This window comes from Natrix helvetica (genome assembly GCF_964273705.1).
Source record: "Natrix helvetica genome assembly, chromosome: 7".
NCBI classification, from domain to species: domain Eukaryota; kingdom Metazoa; phylum Chordata; class Lepidosauria; order Squamata; family Natricidae; genus Natrix; species Natrix helvetica.
This window is the reverse complement of record NC_138558.1, coordinates 13317177-13344621: the sequence shown is the minus strand read 5'-3', so window position 1 is coordinate 13344621 and position 27445 is coordinate 13317177. Positions and strand designations below refer to the sequence as shown.

At 43.7% G+C, this 27445-nt stretch overlaps 1 protein-coding gene across 5 annotated transcripts in view; it reads left to right on the top strand.

The window, feature by feature from the left end:
* Nucleotides 1-27445, top strand: part of MAPK10 (mitogen-activated protein kinase 10) — a 241628-nt gene that overhangs the window by 157500 nt on the left and 56683 nt on the right. For 4 of the 5 annotated variants that reach the window (XM_081959215.1, XM_081959214.1, XM_081959216.1 and 1 more), the window contains 4 exons: nucleotides 2718-2776; nucleotides 4764-4902; nucleotides 6415-6580; nucleotides 22815-22886. In XM_081959215.1, coding sequence (XP_081815341.1) covers nucleotides 2718-2776; nucleotides 4764-4902; nucleotides 6415-6580; nucleotides 22815-22886 — 436 coding nt within the window. Of the gene's footprint in view, nucleotides 1-2717; nucleotides 2777-4763; nucleotides 4903-6414; nucleotides 6581-8327; nucleotides 8486-22814; nucleotides 22887-27445 lie in introns of those variants that run through there. The other variant, XM_081959218.1, reaches the window with a different exon arrangement.

Here is a 27445-nt window from a genome sequence, read left to right as displayed (position 1 = left end):
AACCATTCTCCCCAAGTCATTCCTTTACAAAATTGAGAAAACAATGATTCAGGGAACTAGGTATTGTCTAGTCTGACAAAGGGAAGGTTTAGGGGTGAAGTGATAGCTGTCTTCCAGTAGTTGAGATGGTATCATAAAGAAGAGGAAGACAACCTATTCTCCAAAGTACCCGAAGGCAGGACAAGAAGTAACAGGTGGAAGATCATTAGAGAGAGATCCAATCTAGAACTATGGAGAAATTTCCTGACAGTGAGAACAATTAATCAGTGAAATGTCTTACTTATAAAAGTTGCGGGGTGTTCCATCATTAGAGATTTTCAAGAAGAAACTGGACAGTCATTTGTCTGGAATGATATAGGGCAGGGGTGTCAAAATCAATTTCATTGAGGGCCACATCAGGGCTGTGGTTGACCTCGAGGGTGGGCATGGCCAACTGGGTGGGTGTGGCCAACTGGATGGGCATGTCCAGCTTGATGTTCACTCACTGGGCATGGCCAACTGGTGGGCATGGCCAGCTTGATGCCACTCCCCAAACTGCTGGCCTGATGTTTCCTCTTTGCATTGGATAGACCGGGCCGAAGCTATGCTGAGCTCTGTTTTTGCTAGCGGAGACACCGCAGGCTGGACCTTTGCTGTTTCCAGGGCAGCCCCATGGCCAGATCTAAGTACACCATGGGCTGCATCCAGCCCGCAGGCCTTGAGTTTGACACCCCTGATGTAAGCAAATACATGACAATATTGTAGCAAACTCACATTTTATTGAAGAGAAATTCCATTTTTATATGGCCACATTAAAAATATATCCCATAGGATATAAGAGAGGATCAGTTTTAATGAAAGTAAATGTGTCCCAATTTAGAAAATGGCTCATAAACTCTTAGCCCCAAAGCCTAAATCAGGAGCCCTGTAAACAATTAACTGAAAGAATCCCAAATAAACATCTGTCCAGTTCAAATAAAAATTAAGTATCAGGAGAAAAGGAGGAACAATCAGGATATCAAAATTAGCAGTCTTAAGGAAGAAGAACAAAAGTAAAATAAACATAATTCTGTGGGTTTTATTTTCTGAACTGCTGTCAGATTCCCTAGTCTGAGTTTGTGGTGTCAGTTAAATACCTCAACCTCAATTTTACTCTATAGTTGTATAGTCTTAGCACTGTATCAATCTCATCCCAGATTTACCTTAACAAGTGGAAGAAACAAATTGTCACATATCCAGACCATCTAGCCTTTATCTTTAATATCAGCTCCTAATTTTAACTTTCAAGACCCCCCTGACAACAAATTTGGCTAGCAAAATTGAAAGGCATACCTCAGCAGATTTAGGTTTTAAATTTACATTTGTTGGGCGTATATCCTTCAGTCTTGGTAGATACATCCTTCAATCTAACTAAACATAGGTATTCAAAAGTGGCAATAGCAGCAGAATCCAGAATAGTTACACTTCAGTGGCAGCTAAATTAGTAACCATAGTAGAAGTCAATATTTTAGCAAGGACCCTTTCGTTTTAATAGGCAGGCTGCATAATCTTCACAAGGTTTCCTCTAAGCTTCTGATCCATGTTTAAAATTTCTGAGATGTTTCTGTCAGATTGTTGCAGCAATCACATCCAGAAAGTACACACAAGTAACTGATTCAGCAGGAATAATTAACTTCTCTTTATATATAATATAACACATGAAGTAAATATACCCGTGGCAGGCGGAGCCATATCTGCCGGCACCCGAGCCATCAGCTCCAGCGCGCATGCACACACCGTCCAACTGATTTCTGGAGGGCCGGAGGAGGCCGTTTTCATCCTCCTCAGGCTTCAGGAAAACCTCTGGTGCCTGGAGAGGGCAAAAACGGCCTCCTCCCCCACTACGGAAACGGATCGTTTCTGAACTTCCAGAAGGCCGTTGGGCCCATTTTTCACTTTCCCCAGACTCTGGAAGCATTCCTGGAGCCTGGGGAGGGCGAAAACGGCCTCCCTCAGACCCCCGGAGGAAACACCAACCTCAGCTTGAAGGCGAGCAGTGTGGCACGTGTGTGGGAGGGATTGTGCGTGCATGCGCATGTGGGGTGACGCTTTGCATTATGGGTGCTGGCATTCACAAGTGTGCTGTCGTGTGTACGCGCTCACATTTTTGCCACCCACCAACAAAAAGGTTAGCCATCTCTAAAATATGCAATACCAAAAGCAGGTTTTCCAATGTAATAGAGAGGAGAGATTATAAATAGGTACAAACAGAAGCCAGGGAGAGAACATTTAGTTTCAGTTTTTTTTTAAGAATTTTTTTTTATTTTAAGTTTTAGTTTCAGTTTTGAACAGCAGAGTAGTTTAGAAAATAAGCTAAGCCACCTCTAGGCTCCTTGCTGTCTCCTTGTTGCTCACACAGCAAAATACTGTTTGAGTTTCCAAACAGCCCTCATTGGCTGACCCAGTTGCCATGTCTATTCATTGGCTGAACTTGTTACCATGTCTCTATTCCAGTTCATGAGTATATCTACACTGACAGTTTCATGGTTTTGCAAATTCTACCTGTCCTTCCACTGAGGCTAAAAATGCAGTCACAGAACTCTTAGCTGGAAAGAAAATATGGTTGAATTTTTTTAACCTTCCTTTTTACTGCATAGAAGAGTGTAAACTCAAAACAGTGAGGCAGTCTATGTTAACCTGGTCAACCATTAATATTTAATTATTCTTTTCTCTCCTTTTTGTCTCTTGTTGCGTTTCAGATTATCAGTTTATTAAATGTCTTTACACCACAGAAATCTCTGGAGGAGTTCCAGGATGTGTAAGTAATGCAGTCAAGAGAGAAACTTTGCTGTGAGGGGTGGTGTGGTGGGGGAGTAATCCGCTTTGGTCTCTTGCAGAGAAAACTAAGAGCTAAGAACAACAAAATATAAAAAGCTGCTCTTTCTTAGAAACTGCTTAAGGAGCAGCTCAAGGTAATCTTGAGTTTTGCAGATTCAAGGCTTCCACTACTTTGGGTATTTCAGAAATCAATTACAGCTTGATGTAGGAATAGAAAAACAGAGAAAAGCCATTGAAAACCCTAATAGAAAGAGCTGAGCAAATGTATAAATCAGCTACAGGGAATGAGAAAGAAGAATGAATGCAGGACGCATACATAGGCAATGGTTCCCAGGAATTTGATTTAATTGCTTTGTTATGGGACTGCCTTCTGAATTTCCTGAGATATCCAGGATTTTGAAAATTCACCTTTAAGCCATCTCACTTTAAAAGAAAGAGGAAGAGTAGAATGAAAAGTGAAACACTTTCTTTCATTAGAATTTATGAGAACCCACGACTCTAAAATTATTTGGCAGAAAACATATTAATATTTCTATTGAGCATTATTTTCTCTTGCTTGGTACATAATCAGACTCGGAGTAATCTTTAAATTCATTTACTGTCCTCACTTTATATCTTATGATGAGAGAAGGCAAATCTTGGCTGGGCAATATTTTGAACACATAGTTATTTTAAGATTTATTAAATTTCAGACACACAAACACATCCTGTTTCCCTGAAAATAAGAGACCTCCCTGGATAATAAGCCCAATCGGGCTTTTGGGGCTTGCGCTACAGTTAGCCCTTCCCCGAAAATAAGCCATCCCCGAAAATATTGCAACACAGCAGCAGCCATGAGGTGACCACTCTCACTGCCTCCTGCACCTCAAAAATAATAAGACCTCCCCGAAAATAAGGCCAAGTGCTTATTTTGGGGTCAAAAAGCCCCCCCAGATAACTAGTGCAATAAGTCAAAAGATTTAATAAGATGTGTGAACTTGCTCCATATATACCTAAACAAAGCAAAAGGAAAGTTATAGGCTTGTTACAATAATTATTACAATAAAATATATATATTTAGAAATAAGGCCAAAATTCAGAATCTAACTAGATATATCTATTTAAACAATGCAGGTGACAAAGATGTTGATAGCCAGAATTTGGGTTCACATATTGTTCTATTGTTCTTTATTAAAGAAACTAGGTTTTTCAAGCTTAATGTTAAGCCATGAACCACTCTTTATAAGCCATGATATAAAATATAATTTGGTGACTGAGGACAAGCAATTTGCCAGTTTGGTCTAGTGGTTAAGGAACCAGGCAAGAAAGCAGAAGACTGTGGGCCTTTGTCATGGAAGCTAGGTGGAAATGGTGAGTTCTAGTCCTGCCTTAGCCATGAAAGCTGATTTGGTGAGTTTGGGCCAGTTACCAGTAGATAGTGAATTCTAGTTCCATCTCAGCCTTGAAAGCCAGCTGAATATCAGTGCCTCGAATATATTTGTAAAAAATAATAAAGGTAGGATCCAAACAAACAAGGAAGGAGGTGGCTCAGTGGCTAAGACGCTGAGCTTGTCGATCAGAAGGTCGGCAGTTTGGCGGTTCAAATCCCTAGTGCCGCCTAATGGAGTGAGCTCCTGTTACTTTTCCCAGCTTCTGCCAACCTAGCAGTTCGAAAGCATGTAAAAATGCAAGTAGAAAAATAGGAACCACCTTTGGTGGGAAGGTAACAGTGTTTCATGCGCCTTTGGCGTTTAGTCATGCCAGCCACATGACCTCAGAGATGTCTTCGGACAGCGCTGGCTCTTCGGCTTTGAAATGGAGATGAGCACCGCCCCCTAGAGTCGGGAACAACTAGCATATATGTACGAGGGGAACCTTTACCTTTTACAGGTATTTGTGAAAGGCTGAAATTGTAGAAAGAAATGCTACAACCGGAAGCATCTCACAGATGCCAAAGAATGATGATGTCACTTTGTTCTCCTGTCTAGTTACTTAGTAATGGAGTTGATGGATGCCAATTTGTGCCAGGTGATCCAAATGGAGTTAGATCACGAGAGAATGTCTTACCTTCTCTATCAGATGCTGTGTGGTATCAAACACCTTCACTCTGCAGGAATCATTCACAGGGTAAGCCGGCCTCCTCCCTATGGAAGTAAGAACGATTTTCCCACAAGAATGAGATGAAGAAAATTATAAACGTTACCCTTGTGCATTCTTCATAATTCATGGACATGCCCGTCTCAAGCTTTTATTGTACTTCTATCATAGCTAGAAACATTGGAATGAGCAACAGTGTAGATTTCAAAGCCCAAGAGGGGAGCACATGGAACCCTAAATTTGTTGTTTGCATCCCTGTAATCTATTGTAACTACATTTGCTATGGTAGCAAGGTTTTTAAGATAGAAAACATGCAAAAGTACAAGTCCTGTTGTTTTAGAAACTGAAGGGAAACCCCCCTCATCCAAAATCCTCTAAAAAAAATCAATAGTATTGAAAAATCCTGGTTTGTGAGACCATATCAAGAAATTAATTCCACAGGAAGACTAACTATATTTTTGAGATTGTCTATAACACTGTCCGCAAAGGATGCGGTGGCTCAGTGGCTAAGACGCTGAGCTTGTTGATCAGAAGATCGGCAGTTCAGCGGTTTGAATCCCTAGCGCCGTGTAACAGAGTGAGGTCTCATTACTTGTTCCAGCTTCTGCCAACCTAGCAATTCAAAAGCACATAAAAATGCAAGTAGAAAAATAGGAACGACCTTTGATGGGAAGGTAACAGCGTTCCGTGTGCCTTCGGCATTTAGTCATGCCCGCCACATGACCACGGAGATGTCTTTGGACTCTTTGGCTTTTGAAATGGAAATGAGCACCATCCCTAGAGCCGGAAATGACTAGCATGCATTTGCGGGGGAACCTTTTCCTTTACCTATAACAAAATCTTGCAAGTCTCATTGTAGCTACACCTCCACCCCTTCACTCCAATGAGTCTGGAAGGCATCTACCTGATTCACTTCCAACCATTGTCTCATTTCTCAGCTCTTAATAAGTGTTTCAGCCCCTTTTGCCTAAATAATAGCTCTTGTATATTTCCATCATCTTCCTTATTGTCATCTTCCTTATTGTCTACCTGGTTCCACTAAGGGATTATGACGCTGTTAAACGCCAGGGAAATCAGGAGATTCAGGCAGTTCAAATGAGTTTGCAAGTTTCAGCTCTCTATAAAAATCTGACCTACTAACGGTCAAGGGAAATAACGGGAATAAAAGGCATTCAGGGTGGGCTTACGTCTCTTGCAGGCGCATAGATACTCGTGACCTACGATGCGTTTGACCTTTCCCTTGGGCTCAGTCTGGACATCTCCTACAGACACAACCACAACCACTTTGTTGCATCACTGGCCCATTGTTGATACTCTCAGTTGTCCCCAAAAATGTTAAATGAGATCCTTGTGTGGTCATCAAACTTTTGGCTATCACTGAAATACTGATTACCTTTCTTGCCTCACCAATGAATAATCTTCAGCCAGCTGTAGGGCCTCTTGGGTCTTTCACACTCTTCTCCCACAATAGACAAAAACCAATGATGTTACGCGTGTGAGACTAATGCCTATCCCTTTCTCTCTCTCTTGCATCTCTTTCAGGATTTAAAACCAAGTAATATTGTGGTAAAATCAGACTGTACGTTGAAGATCCTGGATTTTGGACTGGCCAGGACTGCAGGCACTAGCTTCATGATGACACCCTATGTGGTCACACGCTATTACAGAGCACCAGAAGTCATCCTGGGAATGGGCTACAAGGAGAATGGTAGGACATATAAATATGGAGAAAATTGAGACAGAGAAAAGTAAGGACTGTCAATTGTCTGGGGAGGGGAGGGAAAGGAGGAGCAAACCAGTTCTGGATAGGATCTGACTCTGCAACTGTCATTTGATGAAGCCAACATGAAAACAAAAAACCTTACCATCTACACAAGTAAAGGATTGCAATACCATCAATTCAGAATTCAACAGACTGTAGGGGAGAATTTGCAAGCCTTAGGTCTGATATTAAAAGCCATAACCACTGGGCAACTTGTCATTTTGAGAATAGAAATAACACGTCCACTGAATTCCCTGCTAAATTACTACAAGAAGAGTTACTGAAGAGAAGAGAATGGTGCAGCTCACCTGGCAATTAAAAAAAACGATCACATTGGATGCCATGTTATACAATAGACCTCTCAACCTAACTGAGATATAAAGAGCTAATTTAGATAAATATACAGCCCTTCTATATACGAGGACTGCTCCTATCTAAGATTAGTGCTGTGTCCAAATGTGCCTATAATGCTGTCAATCTCTAAAAAATACCAGAACATCTTGATATAATATTCTTTTTAAAAAAACCACAAGTTTTGTTTCACTGTCCACAAAACCGTTTTTCCATGCTGCAGAAGGAAACAGTGAAGAAGGACTAAGGATGGGAGTAAGGGAGAATTAAGCTGTAATCTCCACCTTCTTGACTTCAGGGAACAGCATCAAGGTCACAAAGCATGATGGCACAAAATGTCTGCAGGCAGTAAGAGGGAAAGCCCAAAGGCAGCATGAAAATGCCCTCATGTTAGAGCAAAAGAGCAGCCTTTGTCTCTGTCACATTTCTCATCTTTACTGGATTCAAAACATCGTCCTTATTCATCCTTCCCTTCTCTAAATTGGCCCTCACCAACTATGCTTTCCAAACTCGGCAGAGGTATGGAGGCTTCAGGCCTAACCACAATGCATTTACTTTGATTTAGTGTAAAAAAAAAAGTTGGCATGACTGATGACACACAGTTGATTGATTCACACAATACACTAACTCCAAAGCAAGCAAAGGACATGATGAGTTTGCTGTGACATTTAAAATCTGGGACTCCTTTCCTCCCCATTCCTTTCTGGTAGAAAGTTTAATCTAGAACAGAGGTGGGGAACGCAGAAGTGGGTTGCTCCCGGTTCGGCCCAGTTCAGCCGAACTGGTAGTGGCAATGGTGGGAGGCTCTGCCCACCCGCCTGGACGCTTCTGCTCATGCGCAGAAGCGTTGCAGGTGAGCACAAGCAAACTGATAGTAAACCGGTTAGCAACCGCCCACTGGGGGAAAAATGGTCCCTTTATGACTTGTGGACTTCAACTCCCAGAATTCCTGAGCCTGTATGGCCGGCTCAGGAATTCTGGGAGTTGAACTGCACAAGTCATAAAAGGGCCATTGTTCTCCACCCCAATCTAGAAAGAGGGGAGGTCTATTAAAGTCAGAGCAATAGCAAAGCCATTTTGGCAACACTTCTTCTGGAGCAATATTTGAATGGAAAGTTTCTCAGCTCAGCTGTAGAAAATCTGCTAAAATCTTCTATTATCATAAAAATGCAGAATTGACTTTGGATGGGTCCATTTTGATGCTACCACATTAAAAAAAATGTAGTCCTTATATTTAGGTCCCTGGGTAAGAGGAGAAGATAGTGATGTGAAAATTGTATCCTACTATACCATAATTGTGCAATTTTCTTCTTCTTTTTTTTTAAAAAAATGGGGTGGATAGCGTTGGGGAGGAACCTCTTCCAGCCCAAATGACCTGCTAACGAGAGAAGGAGATTATTTTGTTGTGCTCAATTCTTTTTACCCTACCAAGTATTTCTTTACTTAAAAAGAATCCCTGCTAATAGTACATTATTATGATATGATTGCATAAATGACATGGATCAAATAAAACAACAGAAATGCATTAATTAGATTGCTATTTTTGCTCTTTTGCTAAGAATATGTTGTCCGTGTTAAATATAATGAGGAAATTCTGCACCTTTGAAAGCTTTCCCTTTTAAGTTGGGGAATCCAATTAGCATCCTGCAGCTCTTTTAACTGACATTTTGACTACAATCTGCAAGCTGACATTTAGTAGCTGATTTTTAGCCTTGATTTCTCCATTGATTATATTGGATCAAAATGTGGTCTACTTTTAAAGTAGACCTTGCATTTGCTGTTTCAAACTGTCAGTTGTCCTAAAAGTAATGCTAGTTGTAGTTAGTTATCAATAGTACAAACTTAGATTTTTTTTAAAATGATATCTTTTTAAAAAATGATAATAAAGGGTGAGATGCTTTGGAAATCATCTTATTCAGAAGTTTTGTAATAGCCAACTGGAAAAAAAATGAGTTCAAGTGTTGGCTTTGATTTAGAATGTAAGCTCTAATGAAGCACAGGACTTATTAAGACAGGTTTCTGTGGATAGAAACATAATATAGGAAATCTACACTGGATCAGACAAAAGGCCAAATAATCATTGGCAATCCTAAGAAACTACATAAATGCATGGATACGATGTCATTTTCCATTCAGGTTGGCCAATATGGTCTTCCTTTTCTACTGAACAGAATTCAGACATCCCTCTGAACCGAAACATCTACTAGAACTTCCTCAAGAAATTTATGATCGGGTTCTTTATGTCATTTCTGTGATTGTTAAAATTAATTGTTCTATTTCACATAGGCAAAACTAGACTAGGATATTATTGTGCAATGAACAATCCAGTAATTTTGCTGCTTTGTGAAAGTCAAGTGAGAAAGGGAGTCATCTACCAATGGGATTACAATTCAGTGTTTCTCAAACTTGGCGACTTTAAGTCCTGTGGACTTCAACTCCCAGAATTCCCCAGCCAGCTATGCTGGCTGGGGGATTCTGGGAGTTGAAGTCCACAGGACTTAAAGTCGCCAAGTTTGAGAAACACTGGATTACATTGATATATTGTGTTGCGAGAAATTAATTTCAGGTTTTGGATTCCCGGAACGTTGTAAATATAATAGAACCATTGTAAGAAAGAAGAGACATAAATTTTATTCTAAACTTAAAATATTAAGTAACCATCTTAAATTTTTGGAAGGAATGTCATTTATTTTAAATTAATGTCCATCCATTGTGCTATTTGCCTTTTAGGGCCACTCCATGCTTTCATTGTTCTCCCCACTCCAAGTTTATGGATAATATATTTTCCTGTTATCATAGAGACAGAAGCCAGACTGGGTATGCTCCGTCCATTAACCAATCGGACTGAGTCTACACTTATGATGTCATCGAGCCCTTGTGGCTCCTCCCCAGTTTTCAGACTCAGTCCAACCTGAACTGACTGTGAGAATTGATCTCTCCTCCAAATTATTTAATTATATCTATAATTGGTGAATTTTTCCAAAAATTTTTGTTGTTCCTTTAAATTGGTTCCTTAAATAACCCTTTATTCTACAAATTGGAGGGAAATTCGAAGGCTGCCTCTCCTTAGCCGTCTGATTGCCTGCGACCACGAGTTCGCTCAGGAAGCCTGCCTTGCAATCAGATCGGCAGCTCACGAAGTACAGCTCCACAACTATTTCCCCACGGCGCTCCTTGATTCTGGGCACTTGGAGGGACGCATGACTGGACGTTTCGCATGCAGCGGTTCCAGGCGAGTCCGCTGGCCATTCTGCAGATCACCTGGCCACACTTAGTATCGCCAGCCATTTTGCAGGGCAGAAAAGCCAGTAAAAATACTGGCGGCCATTTTGAGGCTCAAAAAAGCCTCAGAGAAAAAAAGTCGGCCATTTTGGATGCTTTAAAAAAGGCGCGAACTCTACATCAGCCGTTTGGAGTGCCCAGCAACGCAGGATCACCCTAGGTGGACCGGATCAGGAGTGCCTGGCCAGCAAACGGGTGAGACCGTTGCCTATCTTATTGGGGTGTTGATTTATGTTTGGGTGAATGGTTGATCCAGCTATGGATATGAATGCAGGATTAGAGGAGGCAGGGCCATCAGGGGCAAAGAGCAGCAGGAAGAGGCAAGCCAAAGAGGCCCCTTCCTCAGGAGTAAACCCCAAGGTCTCTAAAGCGACTACCAGGGCAGAGGAGCGCAGGCAGAAGGCCCTTGAAAAAGAATTTCAGAGGGCCCCAAAACAACAACGTATTCTAACTGCCCAGCCCTCCCTCCCTCCTCCGAGGATCACCAGCTCCACCAGTCTTGCCTCCCATGGGACCCCCCCTCCCACGGCCTAGTCAGAAGGGGAAGTGTCTTCTTCGGAGTCCTCGTCTTCGATGGAACCTGACAACAGAAGCAATTTCTTTGATGTCCCTCTCAATAGGGAGCGCACCTTTGAACCGGGTCTGTCCCGGTTACACATGGCTCTGGTGCCCCCCACACTATGTACACCTCTCCTGCTGATATGGCAACCATCATTGCTGAAACCATTAAACAGGTCATGGCTGCTGGCCTACAACAGCAACCCCAACCTGGTCCATCACGTGGCCATAAGCATAAATCTTCTGCTGTGGCTCAGCAACCTGATCCCTCTGCCTCTACTTCTCAGGCTTCAATTTGCAGGAAGCAAGATAACCTGCAGGATTCAGACCTGTCTGATGACAAGGTGGTTACCCCAGATACCCTTGCCTTTACTGGATTATTCAAAACTGATTGTTTCAAGTCCCTTCTACTTAAGGCCATTAAAGCTGCTAACTTGCCATCTTCTGCTTCAGCTTCTACTTCACAAGATAAACCGGCAGAACCAGCTTCAACTGAGGGTCCCAGTATCCTAGTCACTGAACCCACGGTGGAAAAGCAGGTGATCCCTGTTCCCAAGATATTCCTGAACGTCATGCAGAAGCAGTGGGAGTCTCCAGGCATGGGCCCACAGCCGACCAACCTTGACAAACGTCTCTACAACATTGCACCAGACCTCACCAAGTTCTTTGAGACTCCCCCAGTGGATGCACCGGTTGTATCCCTGTCTTCACCTTCTGTGGTCTCTGGAGCCCATGAAGAGGTTCTCAAGCCTGAGGAGAAAAGGTCAGATCAAACCTTAGTCAAAAGCAATCAGACTGGGGCCTGGGCTGTTAGGGCCTCTACGGCCACTTTCTTTTTCTCCAGGGCAGCCCTGGTTTGGATTGAATAGCTTCAGGAGCGCATTGCTCCTACTGACACTAGATCACATAGAGATCTCAACAAGATCAGGGCAGCGGTTGAATTTGCGGCTGATTCTTCCCTTAATGCTGCTAGATTCGCTTCTAAAGCCATGGCCTCTTCGGTCACGGCCAGGCGTCTGCTTTGGCTCAAGCCATGGCAGGTGGATGTCCATACCAAGTGGCACCTAGCAGCCTCCCCATTCAGGGGCACCCAATTATTTGGTAATCCCTTAGACCTGTACCTCACAGAATCTAAAGATAAGTGCAAGGTCCTTTCATCTATTTACAAGAAACAGGACAGTCGGCCCGCTCCCTTCTATAGGAGGTTGCCCTTTCGACCGGCGGACCGGAGACCTTCCTTCCCCCGCCCACAATGCCAATCCTACACTCCCAGACAGGGATCTCACCAGGACAGGTCCAATAGAAACACACAGCATTTCCCCTCCAAGAAATCTTAACGTGGAGGAGGCAACCGCCATTTTTCACATAGGAAATGACTATCTGGACTCTCTTTCGATTGGAGGCCACCTGACATTCTTTGCCCACCACTGGGAGGAGACCACAACAGATAATTGGGTACTCAAAACGGTCAAATTTGATCTCATGCTGGAATTCCTCTCCATCCCCCAGGAATACTTTGTCCCATGCCGGTCTTTCGGTGTCCTCACAAGAGGGCACTAATGGAACAGGCTATTCAGCACCTGTTCGAGATCCGGGCCATCCAACCAGTTCCTCCCCATCAGGAAGGGCAGGGTTTTATTCCCACCTGTTTGTGGTACCAAAGAATTCCAGGGATGGAGAGCAATTTTAGATCTAAAAACATTGAAGCGCCACATTGTCTCTCGGCAGTTCAAAATGCATTCTCTGCACACCATCCTCCAGGCAGTCAGGAAAGGCGACGTCCTCATGTCGGTAGACTTGACCGAAGCTTACCTTCATATCCCCATCTTCATAGAACACCGAAAATATCTCTGCTTCTCCTATGGGGGGAGGCACTTCCAGTACCGAGCTCTTCCGTTCGGTCTATCCTCTGCCCCCAGGGTATTCACAAAAGTACTGGCAGCACTGGACGTCCACATCAGGTCATCCCCAGTTTGGATTCTCTGTTACCTGGACAGCATCCTCTTGTTGTCCAGGTCTCCGGTTCAGGCAGAAAGAGATCTCACCCTCACAATTAACACCTTGCGGAATCACGGGTTCGGGGTGAATCTCAAAAAGAGTCACCTCGTTCCCAGCACTCGCATTCTCCACCTCGGGCTCTTGATAGACACCATGGTGGAGAGAGTGTTCCTATCCAACAACCACATTCTCAGTCTGAGGGAACTCGTCAGGAAGATGCTATGTCTACACAAGGCATCCCTTCTTCTTCTTTCCCAAGTCTTGGGCAAGATGATATCCTGCTTCGGGATTGTCCCGTGGGCCAGGTTTCACAGCAGGAGTCTTCAATGGTTCATGCTTCCACATCAAAAGGCCAACAGGCGCAGCTCTCCTCTCAGGGTCCCCCTCCCCAGACAGGTATTACACTCTCTCAAATGGTGGCAGTCCCCAGCGATTTTGCAAGGGACCTTGTTCAGGGAGCCATGCCGTCTCACACTTATGACAGATGCACGTCTGACAGGATGGGGGGCACTTATGCAGGACCAAGTGGCTCAGGGTCAATGGTCCCTCGAAGAGAGCCAAAACAGCATAAATTGGGTAGAATTGCGGGTGGTTCACCTCGCCCTCAGACACTTCCACCACAGAGTTCAGGCCCGACACATATTAGTTCTCATGGACAATACCACAACCAAGGCACACATAAACAGACAGGGGGAAACTCGTTCCTGGTCCAACCTGTTGTGCCAGTGGGAGGAATCTCACCTTCATCTCTCAGGGCAGAACACATCTCGGGGATCTCCAATGTCCAAGCAGACTGGCTGAGCCGGACAACGATAGATCAGGCAGAGTGGAGCATCCATCTGAACCTCTTCCATTGACTGACATTACGGTTCGGCATCCCAGTCCTAGACCTGTTTGCGATGGCAGACAACAACCAAGTACCCAGGTATTACTCAAGGTTCATGGACCCCATGGCAGAAGGAGTAGGCGCTCTCAGATGCCAGTGGCCCAGGGGTCTCTTGTACGCATTTCCTCCCCTTCCCCTCATTCAGAGGGTAATTCAAAAAATGCTGGAGCAGGGGGCAGACCTGTTGCTGCTAGCACCGAATTGGCCACACCAACTTTGATATGCCGACCTAGTGACTCTGTCAATCTCCAGCCCATGGCACATCCCACGGTTTCTCCTGTCTCTCCACCAAGGGTCAGTTTGTCATTCTGACCCCCAGTGGCTGCAATTAACCGCATGGCGATTGAGTGGCAAGCCTTAACAGCTGATAACATCTCCCTCAACGTCATTGCTACCATTCAGGCATCATGCAGAGGCTCTACTAACCGCATTTATGACGCCACGTGGCGTACTTTTGCTCTGTGGTGTTCCAACTAGACTATTGACCAACTTAGGGCATCCATTCCGCAGATATTCGGATTCCTGCAGAGGGGGCTTGATCAGGGACTTACCCCTAACACGCTACTTTGACAGGTGGCCGCTCTGGCCTCCGTTCTGGATGGCCTGGCACCCGAACATCTACCTTCTCACCTCTTGATTTGGAGCTTCCTCCATGGAGGGTCCAACCTGCGTCCCCCTGCCATACATAGATATCCGACTTGGAACCTACCTCGTATCCTAGAGGCTTTGACTTCCGCGCCCTTTGAACCTATGAGATCCACTTCTTTGAAACTGTTGTCCTTCAAAATGCTGTTTTTGGTGGCTGTAACCTCAGCCAGACGTATTTCTGATTTGGCTGCTCTTTCAGTCAGGCATGACTTGTGCATGTTCCATCCAGATCGAGTTGTCTTAAGACTGGACCCGACATTTATACCGAAGTTCAATAGCTGTTTCCACCAAGGTCAGAAGTTGACTTTACCTGATTTCTGTCCGTCTCCCCGAGGGAGCGCAAGTGGCATACTCTTGATGTACGCTGTGCCCTCAAGATCTACATCGACTGCACCGCCTCGTTTCACCACTCAGAAGCTCTCTTCATCTCCTTTCGCCAGGCATCCTTGGGTACCAAGGCTTCATCGTCTAGTCGGGGGCGTTGGATAAGAGCCTATATTAAACTGTCTTATGAATTTCAATCCATATAGGTCCCTGCAAACATTACAGCTCACTCTACACGCAGCGCTGCGACATCTGCAGCTTGGTCCACTCAAGACACCTTGGAAGAAGTTTGCCGGGCGGCCACCTGGGCATTTCCCACAGTCTTCATACGTTATTACAAGTTGGACAAGTATGTGGCGGCTGACACGGCCTTTGGGTGCAGGGTGCTTCAACAAGTGCTTGTGCCCTAACGGATCTTTTTTACAATTTCCCACCCTAGTGGACAGCCCAGTCTTTGGTACGTCCCAGTCTGGCTGCTGTCTCTACGGTAACAGGAAAATGGCCGTTGGTCCTTAACTGATACACTCATTTTCTGGTAGAGTAGAGACAGCAGCCAGCCCCGCCCTGGTATGGGTCACGCGAGGGGATTCCTTGTGCGGAGGAGAGAGAGAGATACAATGACTAAGGACTTTCACTTTTTGCTCACAATTCTCACTTGAGTCTAAAGTTTTCCTTCATCTGAAACTGGGGAGGAGCCACAAGGGCCCGATGACATCATAAGTGTAGACTCAGTCCAATTGGTTAATGGACGGAGCATACCCAGTCTGGCTGCTGTCTCTACTCTACCAGAAAAGGAGCGTATCAGGTAAGGACCAACACCCATTTTACCCTTGTTTGCTTACTTCCTGTTCCCAAGATTCCTAAATTATTGTTCCCTTTAAAATACTTGCTTTTTCAGACTTGCCCATCTTGTCCTCTAAATGAAACATTTTATACAGTATTTGTTTTGGTTAATGAGAAGAATAGCTTGGCTCCACAACAATTCGTTTCTTTGCCAAGGATGCAAAAAAGAGAAGAAGCAGAAAGGAAAAGAAAATAGATTAGAAGAGAATTAGAAAATAATTCCTAGGCATACCATGGATGATACTGATAGAATAAGTTAGCCCTTTTTCATGGTGGGTTCATATTGCTAAAATAGTTGGATTTCAGCCTGAATATTATGTTGTGTGTGCACCTGTAATGAACAACAACCCCCCCACACACACAATATTACCTATAACTGGGAAAGTGTGACATCTGCAAGTTGACAGGACTCTCCAAGTCTTGACATCTGGACTCTGCCCATCACTCATTTGAAATCCCCTCCCCATTAGACAGAAAAGTAGGCAACAGGATAGGATAAAGTTAATAGGTAAAGAAATCTATGACATGGGCGTCAAACTTGCTGCATCACGTTGCTGTCATGTGACGTTTCGTGACATTTTTCCCACTCGCGGAGCTGGGGTGGGCGTGGCCTACGCATGCTGCATCGATTCTGTGGTCCGCCAGTTTGACATCCCTGATCTATGACTATCCTATGTTGAGAAAATCATGTTATATCTCCGGGTGGTAGGAGGTATTCACATAATGACCCTCTGTAACTGGGATCTCCAAATTTGGCAACTTTAAGACTTGTGGACTTTAACTCCCAGAATTCCCCAGCCATCATGGCTGAATGAGGAATTCTAGGAACTGAAATTCATAAGTCTTAAAGTTGCCAAGTTTGGAAACCCTTGCTCTATAAAACCATCATCATCATCATCATGTATAATATAAAAACAATGTTGGTTGGGGCTCAATTCCATACTGGCATAATGCCTTGAACTAGGTATACTTTTCCAGGGAAAACCATGTTAAGATAAAAATGGTAAGGAGGTTTGACAGTGATAGGAAATCCTAGTTTTAGTTGGTACCAAATCTACCGGTACCAGTTGGGATACCTAAAACTGACTAAAAATGGAAGCCATGTCTTTCTTGAGGAATGCAGTAGGTACCATGTATCAGACACATCCCCTAATGTAGTCCTATCATTGCTAAATATATTGAGGTAGAGTTTTTTGGGCTTTATATCTAACAGAGATAGAAAGATGAATAACTACTCCATCATATTTCACACGTCCCTTAAATTTCTTTAAACTAGATCATGGGCAATTCTGTCCTTGTCTGTGAAGTCTTTTCTAAGTGCCTGACCCTTGTATTGTTCTTCTGTAATGATGGACTAGGGCAGTGTTTCTCAAACTTGGCGACTTTAAGTCCTGTGGACTTCAACTCCCAGAATTCCCCAGCCAGCTATGCTGGCTGGGGGATTCTGGGAGTTGAAGTCCACAGGACTTAAAGTCGCCAAGTTTGAGAAACACTGCCCTAGTCCATCATTACATGGACTAGTCCTTGTATTGTTCTTCTGTAATGATGGACTAGGGCAGTGTTTCTCAAACTTGGCGACTTTAAGTCCTGTGGACTTCAACTCCCAGAATTCCCCAGCCAGCTATGCTGGCTGGGGGATTCTGGGAGTTGAAGTCCACAGGACTTAAAGTCGCCAAGTTTGAGAAACACTGGACTAGGGGTTTGGTTGGAGTAGCTATTAATGAAAAATTACTTGGGGAAGGAAGAGAAAGAAATATTAGAAATAATACCAGGCTCTTAATTAAACTCTGCTTCTCATGATAACTTTACCTAAAAAAGTATCCATAGCAAAAGTTGCTTCTATATTTGTCTTATAGCTAGTCATTTCAGCTGAAATCAATGGCCTACTATGGAATATCTCTTGATTTAGTTTTTAGCTGAACATTTTGAGGAGTTCCAGTTTTCTTACTGATTAAAAGTATCGCTGATTTTGGATGTGACTGACCCACAGGGGGAAGATTATTGTTGATTTGCCTTCTGTCCCTGTTCCTTCCCATGGACCACTTGATAATTAATTACCACTCATACAATGAACCTGAAAAGCAGACCTAAAGATTATATCTTCTAATAAACATAAAAATGGCTGTGTGTGTGTATGTTGCAGCATAACTCTGGAACACCTCAAGCAATTTCAACCAAATGACTTACTCTCTGGAAACAAATACTGTGGGGTTAAGACACCCCTAACACACCTGTGTGTGTTCTGCTAAGATACAGCCTGTTGTGCCTTAAAATGGCTTCTACTTTCTGCTGTAAAATGGATTCTACTGTACAGCGCAGTGGATTTGCCATGGTAACAGCTTCACAGTACTCCACAAGGGGGCTCCCTCTGGTAAGGGGGGGAAAATCCAACATTAGAAATTATGTTTGGTCCAGACATTTTCCCCCTATAAATAAATACCAGGGCAATGCCGAGTTATTAACTAGTTTTCTATAAATCTCTCTCTGTCCATTCCTTAACTACATTGTGGGTCCTTTTAGTTTTCTCTGTTGCGATCAAAGAACCACTGCAAACATTTTTAAAGCAGCCCCATCAGTTAAAATACAAAGCATCCAACCCGTCTCTCAACGGTTTATAAAATCTCTCGGTATGGCTAATAGGATGATTTTACCAGACTAGCTGAGGCCTTTAAAACACTGAACCTCATCAGCTGCATGGAAACAACTCTTTGCTCTTTCGTGGACACGTAAAGCTGAAAGGCCCCCGTAATGCGGCTTATTCCTGGTCAATCATCATTCTGAGAGAAAGACAATTAAAAAAAAGGTTTGAGAAGGAACAACGTGATTATAACCTGTTGGCAGTATAATTTATAGGCATTCCTAGCAAAGTGGCAATATGCTAAAAGAAGAGCGCTCTGAATACCTTTGCAATTTCACAGGAAAAAAGGACTTAGGATATCCTCCCCGTATCGCTTATCCAGATACATAAAACAGTCTGACTTAGCGATTGTAGTAGCTGGAAACGTATAATCGTGGCTTGGAAACAGGACTCCACATAAAGACTGTTAGTAAACATACCGGAAATCAAAAGCTCATAAAAGATTCCTTTTCTTTTTAAACTACATCTTCACCACACAGCAACCATTGACCCAGTTTTTTTTTTAATTTAATCCTCCCAAATGGTATTAAGTAGCCCTTTTGGAATGATTAGCTTTTTCTCATCCCCACGTCCCAAATCCATTTACTTTGTAATTTCCTTGTGCAGGAGAATAAACAAGAGCGTGTAATGAGAATACGTCAATAATCAATCAATAATCAATAATCAATAATTTTATTTGATTAGCCGCAACCCTCTCCCGAAGGACTCGGGGCGGCGTACAATCAAAACGGATAAAAATGCACATAAGACAAACATATATACAAAAAGAACAGAGACATATACATATGTGCATGGAGGAGAGTTGACTTATAAGTGAAGGACAATTAAAAACACAATTAAAAAACACAATTAAAAACACAATTTAAAATCCCCTTAAATAAAATTACTAAATTAAAAAACCCATCAGGAGCGTTACGAAGTTATGGTTGAGCCAGGCCAGCTATTTGGAAAAGGTGGGTCTTGAGCTTAACACGGAAGGAGCGGAGGTCAGTAGTGGTCCTAATATCCGGGGGGAGGTCATTCCACAGGGCTGGGTCTGCCACAGAGAAGGCTCTGCTCCTAGGCGCCGCCCCATGGCACTATCTGGTGGACGGCACCTGGAGAAGTCCCTCTCTGTGCGAGCGGATGGGTCGTAGGGATGTATGGGGCAGAATACGATCCCGCAGGTAACTAGGTCCTGAGCCATGGAGCGCTTTAAAGATCGTAATCAAGACCTTGAAACGCACTCGATAGACCACAGGAAGCCAGTGCAGCTCGCGCAGGAGTACTTATGGGGAGTACTTAGTACTCCCCATAATCACCCGCGCGGCCACATTCTGGACCAACTGCAGTCTCCGAGTGCATTTCTAGGGAAGCCCCATGTAGAGAGCGTTACAGTAGTCCAGGCGAGACGTCACCAGCGCATGGGTGACTGTGCGTAGGGCGTCCCGGTCCAATAGGGGGCGCAATTGGCGCACCAGGCGAACCTGGTGGAACACCCCCCTGGCCACGGCTGTCACATGTTCATCCATGGACAGCCTGGCATCCAGGAGGACGCCCAAATTGCGCGCCCGCTCCACGGGGGCGAGTTGAATGCCCCCAATGGCCAGAGATGGAATTATCTGGTTGAACCGGGGAGCCGGAACCCACAGCCACTCCGTCTTGCAAGGGTTGAGCCTGAGTCGGTTGTCATCCATCCAGACCCGTACGGCTTCCACACACCGGGACATCACTTCGACGGCCTCGTTGGGGTGGTTCGGGGTGGAAATGTACAGCTGAGTATCATCAGCGTACAGATGATATCCCACCCCGAAACCACGGATGATCTCACCCAGCAGCTTCATGTATGTGTTGAACAGGAGTGGCGAGAGGACCGACCCCTGTGGCACCCCACAAGTAAGGGGGCTTAGGGTCGACCTCTGCTCCCCTGCCAAGACACGTTGCGTCCGGCCGGAGAGGTAGGAGCCGAACCACCGCAAAACGGTGCCCCGGACCCCCAACCCCTCCAGTCGGTGCAACAGGATACCATGGTCGATGGTATCAAAAGCCGCCGAGAGGTCTAATAGGACCAGGATAGAGGAACAACCCCTATCTCTGGCCCTCCAGAGATCATCAACCAATGCGACCAAGGCCGTCTCTGTGCTGTGCCCAGGGCGAAAGCCGGACTGGCGCGGGTCTAGATAATCATTCTCCTCCAGATGTCGTGGAAACTGAGAAGCCACCACACTCTCTACAACCTTCGCCAAAAAGGGAAGGTTGGAGACAGGACGATAATTGGCCAGCTCCGTAGGGTCCAGGGAAGGCTTCTTGAGCAAGGGTCTCACCACCGCCTCTTTCAAGGCGGCCGGGAGAGACCCCTCACCCAACGAAGCGTTCACTAGGCCCAGGAGCCAGTCGCGTGTAACCTCCCAGGATGCCAGTACAAGCCAGGAGGGACACGGGTCCAGCAAACATGTGGTAGGTCGCAGTCGTCCACGCAATCTGTCCAAATCCTCGATGACAACCAAGTCAAACTCCTCCCAAAAAGGTTTCTCAAGACTCGCCACTGGGGTGTCGACTGGGCCACTGAAGGGGACCCAATCCTTCCGGATTTGAGCGACTTTATCCTGCAGATATTTCCCAAACTCCTCTGCCCTACCCTGTAAAGGGGCCTCCCGTGGCCTCTGAAACAGAAGGGAGCGGGACACCCGAAACAGGGCGGCAGGGCGGTTCTCTGCGGATGCAATGAGAGCGGCACAATATTGACGTTTGGCCATTCTCAATGCCACTAGGTACGTCCTTAAATGGGCTCGTACCTGTGCTCGGTCAAATTCGGATCGGGAGGATCTCCAACGACTCTCTAGGCATCTCTTGCGGCGCTTCATCACCCTTAGCTCCTCGGTGAACCAAGGAGCCATGGTGGATCGTTGCCGCCGGAGAGGCCGCAAAGGCGCCACCCGGTTCAAGGCCCCGGTAATCGCATTATTCCACGCGGCCACCAGGTCCTCTACCGGAGGGCGGGTCAGGGCTGCAGGAGGTGGCCCAAGCTCCGTCTGGAACCTGTCTGGTTCCATCAAGCGCCTAGGGCGGAACCATCTAGTGTTTTCCGGTTCCGCCTCCCCGCAGCGAGGGGTAGCACCAGGGAAGTCAAGTCGGAGGAGTAAGTGATCTGACCATGACAGAGGAGTGATGGTTAAATTCACTCCTCCCAGATCACTCAACCACTGGCGAGAGACAAAAACAAGGTCCAGGGTGTGACCTCCCTTGTGTGTCGGGCCCTGAATCATTTGAGTCAGGTCCATGGCTATCATGGAAGCCATGAACTCCCGAACCCCCTCTGATGCTTCTCCCACCGACGGCAGGTTAAAATCCCCCATCACTAAAAGTTTGGGGGTCTCAACCGCCACCGATGAGATCAGCTCGAGGAGCTCAGGCAGGGTCGCTGATGTATGGCGGGGAGCCAGGTATACTATCAGCAGGCCCATCTGCCTCCCAGGGCCCCATTTCACAACAAGGGATTCACATCCGGACGTCTGTGGCACAGTGGACTCCCTCGGCTCTAAGTCCTCCCGGATAATCACTGCTACCCCACCGCCCCTTCCCCGGGCCCGGGGCTGGTGAAATGCTTGATAACCTGGTGGGCACATTTCCACGAGGGGTAACCCTCCCTCGTGGCCCAACCAGGTTTCCGTTATTCCCGCGAGGGAACGTCAACTTTTCTGGTACCGTTTAAATGGAGTGACCTGGGTGAAATAGAATTACCAGGTTTGATTCTCCCTGCATAGGGTCAATTAGAAATGATTGGAGCTCCATGCCATCCTGTCTACATTCAAAATAAGTCCTGATGAATTTAGAAGGCTTTATTTCCAGAAAAGGGGGTATAAGGTTTCATCTCTGAATAAATAAGGTCTTTATCTATGGCACACAGTATAAGAAAGTGGAACATTAATACCAAGTGTCAACGATTTTGAAATTATATTTGCCATTCTTTCAGTAAAGGGGAATGGAAATTTGATAAAGTAGGTATTTTCTGATTTCGTGGACCTCCGAGCTGCTGCTTTTTATGAAATACAGGTAGTCCTCAACTTATGGCCACAATTGAGCCCAAAATTTATGTTGCTAAGCGACACAGTTGTTAAGGGTGACTTGCTCCACTTTTACGACCTTTCTTGGTACATTTCTTAAGTGAATCACAGCAGTGGTTAAGTCAGGGTTAGGGTTAGGGTTGTTAAGTGAACCCAGCTTCCCCATTGACTCTGCTGATCATCCAAAGGTGATCAAATGACCCTGGGACACTGCAACTGTCATAAATATGAGTCAGTTGCCAAGCATCTGAATTTGGATGGGGATGCTGTAATAGTCGTAAGTGTGAAAAACAATCATAAGTCACTAAATTCAGTGCCGTTGTAACTTTGAATGGTCGCTAAATGACCTGTTGTAAGTCGAGGGCTACCTGTAATTGTGCATGGGGGTGGGTATTTTGTGTCTCTCTCTCTCTCTCTCTGTGTGTGTGTGTTTGTATCTGTATTTTTAAAGAAATGTTTGGTGGAAGGTACATAAAATTGTGCTTTCTCTGATAAACCTCCTCTTTTTCCCCTCCTATAGGATCCAAAGTGTTTTAGTTAACTTTTCCTGTTCCTTCCCCCACTCCCCACCCCTTTTCTCTCTTCATTTCCCTGTCTCTACCGTTCTAGTGGATATATGGTCAGTAGGATGCATTATGGGAGAAATGGTGCGCCATAAAATCCTCTTTCCAGGAAGGGACTGTATCCTTATGCCATTTGCAATTTTCATTGAATTATTCATTTCCCATCCCGCGCAGGCTCATTCTGCACTTTTCCAATCAAATACAGAATATACAAGAGGAACACAAGGCTAGAAGCAAAAAAAAAAAAAAAACAATCTCCCCAAACCCCGAATTGTAGAGGTGTGTAGAATTATTATTGGAGTCATCTGAGATCCAGAAATGATGATGATGAGGGGGAAAAAAAGAAGCAAATATACGGCAAATATCGCCACGTCCAATTTTACTACTCTACTTTTATCTGTGTTAATGCTTTTAAGAAAATGGCTGATGTGTTTCTTTAAGCTTTTTTTTCCCCATTCCCTTTTTGGCTTGATGCTTTGAACATTGTAAATCCTTTTGACCTTTGTGGTGGCATCATAATCTTTTGCTTGCTAATGCATCGTTGGTTTGGGTCCACCTTTGCATTCTATGGATTCAGAGATGGGTCAATACAACATTGATGCTGAATGTTTTGATTTATTCCCCGGTTGCCTAGAAATGTTCTTCAGTCCTTTCTGATGTAGTTACTCCGATGAGCTTTCCTTAGTGTGGCTATTAATATTACCCTTATTATGCATGCGATTCTGTATTATGAACAAGACTTTGGCTTCTTGGCTCTACAGCCTATTTTCTTTTGTCCATTTGAGCTTTGGTGATATTCTTTGGACCATCTCTCAAAGTAATATTGGAAAACGAAAAGAATTAAAACAAAGAAAAAAGAAAAGTTGCTTTGGGAGTATAGAGTAAGAAATTCTATTAATAAGAGGGGGGAAATTGTATGTTTATTTCAACATTCTTTGTCTCAAAAGGAAACAAACATCTTGTTGATAAATTGGTGTTGTATCTTCTGACAGCTGGTATGATGGCTGGACAGTCAGGCATGTTCAGCAGTTTTGGGTTATAAAAATAGGGTGATTTGTCCAATATATTGAGGCAAATTCTCCAGTCTTTCATATAGAGGAAGTAGGCTCTTATTGAATAATAGGAAGACTGTATCGTCTACGTACACCAGCTTGCATTCAAAATCAGCTGTAAAGATTAACAGATGAATTGTCAGATAACCACACATCTGCAGGGATTTCCATTTTGCTTGAAAGTGGAAATCGGGAGTATTATCAGCAATGCAACAGAAACACCCCTAAATAAATCTTCTACTCATCACAATTGTAATCTATCTCAATCGGCCCACAAGTTGTCATTTAAGACCACCTGGATCCGCACATATTTCTCATATTTGCAAGATTTTCAGTGACACAGGGAATTTCATCCCGCATGAACCAAGAGAGAGAAATATTACCTACTTTAGAGTTTTGAGTGCATCCTGAAAGATGTAAAACTTTTGTTCAGCTCTAAGTTTCAATTTTATGGTTTGTTTATTTTTTTTGGCTATTTTGGCATGCTGGGTTGTTTTTTTTTTTTTTTTTTTTTTTTTTGCCAAAGGACATTGAAATATGCTTTTGGGAAGTTGGCTGCCCTGTCATATTTCTCAATAAATATAAACCCAACATCACTCCCAAGGCATAAAATCCTATAATGTGTTTTATATATTCACCCAAGCAAACATGAATCATTGCTTGATCTTTTTTCATTTGCTAAATGTAAAACAAACTGCTCCAAACATTTCCCTTATTATAGAGTCAAAGTTAAAACATATTCTCCTGCACCCCACCCTATGAAAGAGGGAGATAACTAATTGTATCTATAATGTAGAGCAGTGATGGTGAACCTTTTCGGCACTGAGTGTCCAAATTGGAAAGCATGTGCATGCACGCTGGAGCCCCGGAAACTTGGAGACATCTGGTCTTCGGATTTCTGGGATTCTGGCATGCACGAAGATCAGATGGCCAGCGCGCATGCATGCACCGGAAACCAGAAAAGCAGCAGGCGATGGTGCACATGCCCACAGAGAGGGCTCTGTGTGCCACCTCTGGCACCTGTGCCATAGGTTCACCATCACGGATATAAAGGCTCCACTCTTGATTGCTACTACGGCAGGGAAATATATTTTAGCTTTGAATACTCAATGTGATCTAGATTATACTTTCCATGGATTTATTGACTTTGCCCCAAAAATGATTCATCCAAGCAGTGGATTACTTAAAGGCAATATAAATGGCAGTTTTGTGGGATTTCAATAAAGAAAAGAGGAAAAGAGCAAAGAGTTACGGTAGATTTTGCCTTCCTTGTAGATGAAAGCCTTGCTCTAGATTGGACCCCTTGCTCCTATATTAAAAAGAAAATATAACTGTTGATTGGCCCATCTTTTAAAGTAATGTGTCACTGACTTGCATTGGATCAAAACATTCCTTTAGCTGTATTTGTAAGCACGATTGTACCTATAAAGAGGAATTCACTTTTCATATATTTTAAATATTTTTTTTTGCAGTACATTTATTTGCAGATGGATGTCCCACTCTATTATAGTGACATTCAAATAGCAAAGAAATATATCTTCCAGACTTTCCCCTACATATAATACTGTACAGTTGATGTTGTTTAAATGGCTAACAGGATTTCAGTAGCAAAATAAATGCATTACCAAATAATGAAAAAGTATGTTCTCATACTTAGCAGTACAGCTTTCCGCTAACCATGTGGCCTATACTTTAAGCTGTTTGCCCATCTGGTGGGTTAAAGAAATAATGTCAGATTTTACTTTTACAGGAACTAAATACATTTACCCATAGACCAAGGTTTTACTTTGGTCCAATTACAGCCCAAGAGCCAGTAGAGACTAAAGCGTATTTTTTCCTCTCATTTAAGAAAGGAACAGGGCTTTGTTTTCTCTGTGAAATAAAAATAAAAAGAGAAATATACTCATAAACTAAGAAAAAGGTATTTGGAGACTTTGAAGATTTCTAGAGTGGGACAACAATATGAAATAGAAAATATTTACAAACTGAAGGGGCAAAATCTTGATGGTTTTTTAGCAATAGCACTTAGACTTATATACCATTTCATAATGCTTTTGCAGCCCTCTCCATGCGCTTTACAGAGTCAGCATTTTGCCCCAACAATCTGGGTCCTCATTTTACCCACCTCAGAAGGATGGAAGGCTGAGTCAACCTTGAGCCGGTAGGATTTGAACTGCCGGACTGCAGCTAGCAGTCAGCTGAAGTAGCCTGTAGTACTGCACTCTAACCACTGCGCCACCTCGGCTCACTTACTTTTTACTAGTTTTAAAGAATAAAAACCCTTTGTAAAGGCTCACCTATCACAAAAAAGTGCCCAGTACTATTAAAGTATGTCACTTCATAAGATCCATAATATTGCAAATGTCTCATAAGGTGTCTGTCAAATGTATGTTACATCTTTAGCAGGACCAATTTGAAAGTTCCTCCAGAGTTAAATTTAACAAGTCAAGAACCTTACAAAGTTCTTCCTATAGAACAGAACTCCCTTGCTGGCTCAGGAATTCTGGGAGTTGAAGTCCACAAGTCATAAAGAAAGCCATGGATCCTCACCCTGATATAGAACAATGATGAACAAGATGAACTAAACTAGGAAGGAAAGTACAGACAATTACGTATTTATTGAAATTAACTCTCCACTTTAAAAAATAATAATACTCATTTTACTCACCAGCACAAATGTTGGTAGCAGCAAAGCTTTGCTTAAAACAAAAGGAGATTCTTCCTACATAACTGCAAATTTCTAAGGAGAAATTTCCTGACAGTTAGAACAATTAATCAGTGGAACAACTTGCCTTCAGAAGTTGTGAATGCTCCAACAATGGAAGTTTTTAAGAAGATGTTGGATAGCCATTTGTCTGAAGTGGTGTAGGGTTTCCTGTCTAAGCAGGGGGCTAGGACTAGAAGCCCTCCAAGGTCCCTTCCAACTCTGTTGTTCTATTCTATTCTATTCTAATCTATTCTATTCTACTCTACTCTACTCTACTCTAAGAGGCCCAGTAAGCAATGTCTTTTGAGTGTATGGAGATGTAAAGCGATGGCCATCGCTTCTGAATAGCCTGTGAACCTAACACCTCTTCCCTCTCAACTTCGCAGAGATAGTCATGCTCACAAGACAAAGTGATTTCACACTATTGCTAAGAATAAAATAAATGAAATTCAACATACAGGCAAATTTAGATGTCAACGAACTCCAAATAATATGGTGATTATCTTACCCTCTTTCTTTTTACATCCTAGCTTTATCTGTGGATTGCAATATAGATATTCCACATTTAACAACTGTCCTATTTATGACTGTTCAAATTTACAATAATGCTGAGAAAGTAACGTTACAGCTCAAATTTATGATGTCTGCAGCATCTTGGGATCACTGTTTGCAAGCTTCACCAGCCAGCTGGAGAAGTTGGCAGTAAGTCACAAATGGTGGTCATGTGATGTTGTGCTTAATGACTTGCCGATTTGCTTAATGACTGCAGAGACATTGATGGCCTTATAAGACATTTATAAGTCTAATAGTCCAGTCATGTGATGTTTTGTTTAATACCCATGTCACTGAGTGATGTAATTTCAGGCCCCAGTTGTGGTCATTAAGTGAGGATTACCACTGTGACCAAACTTGGAAAAA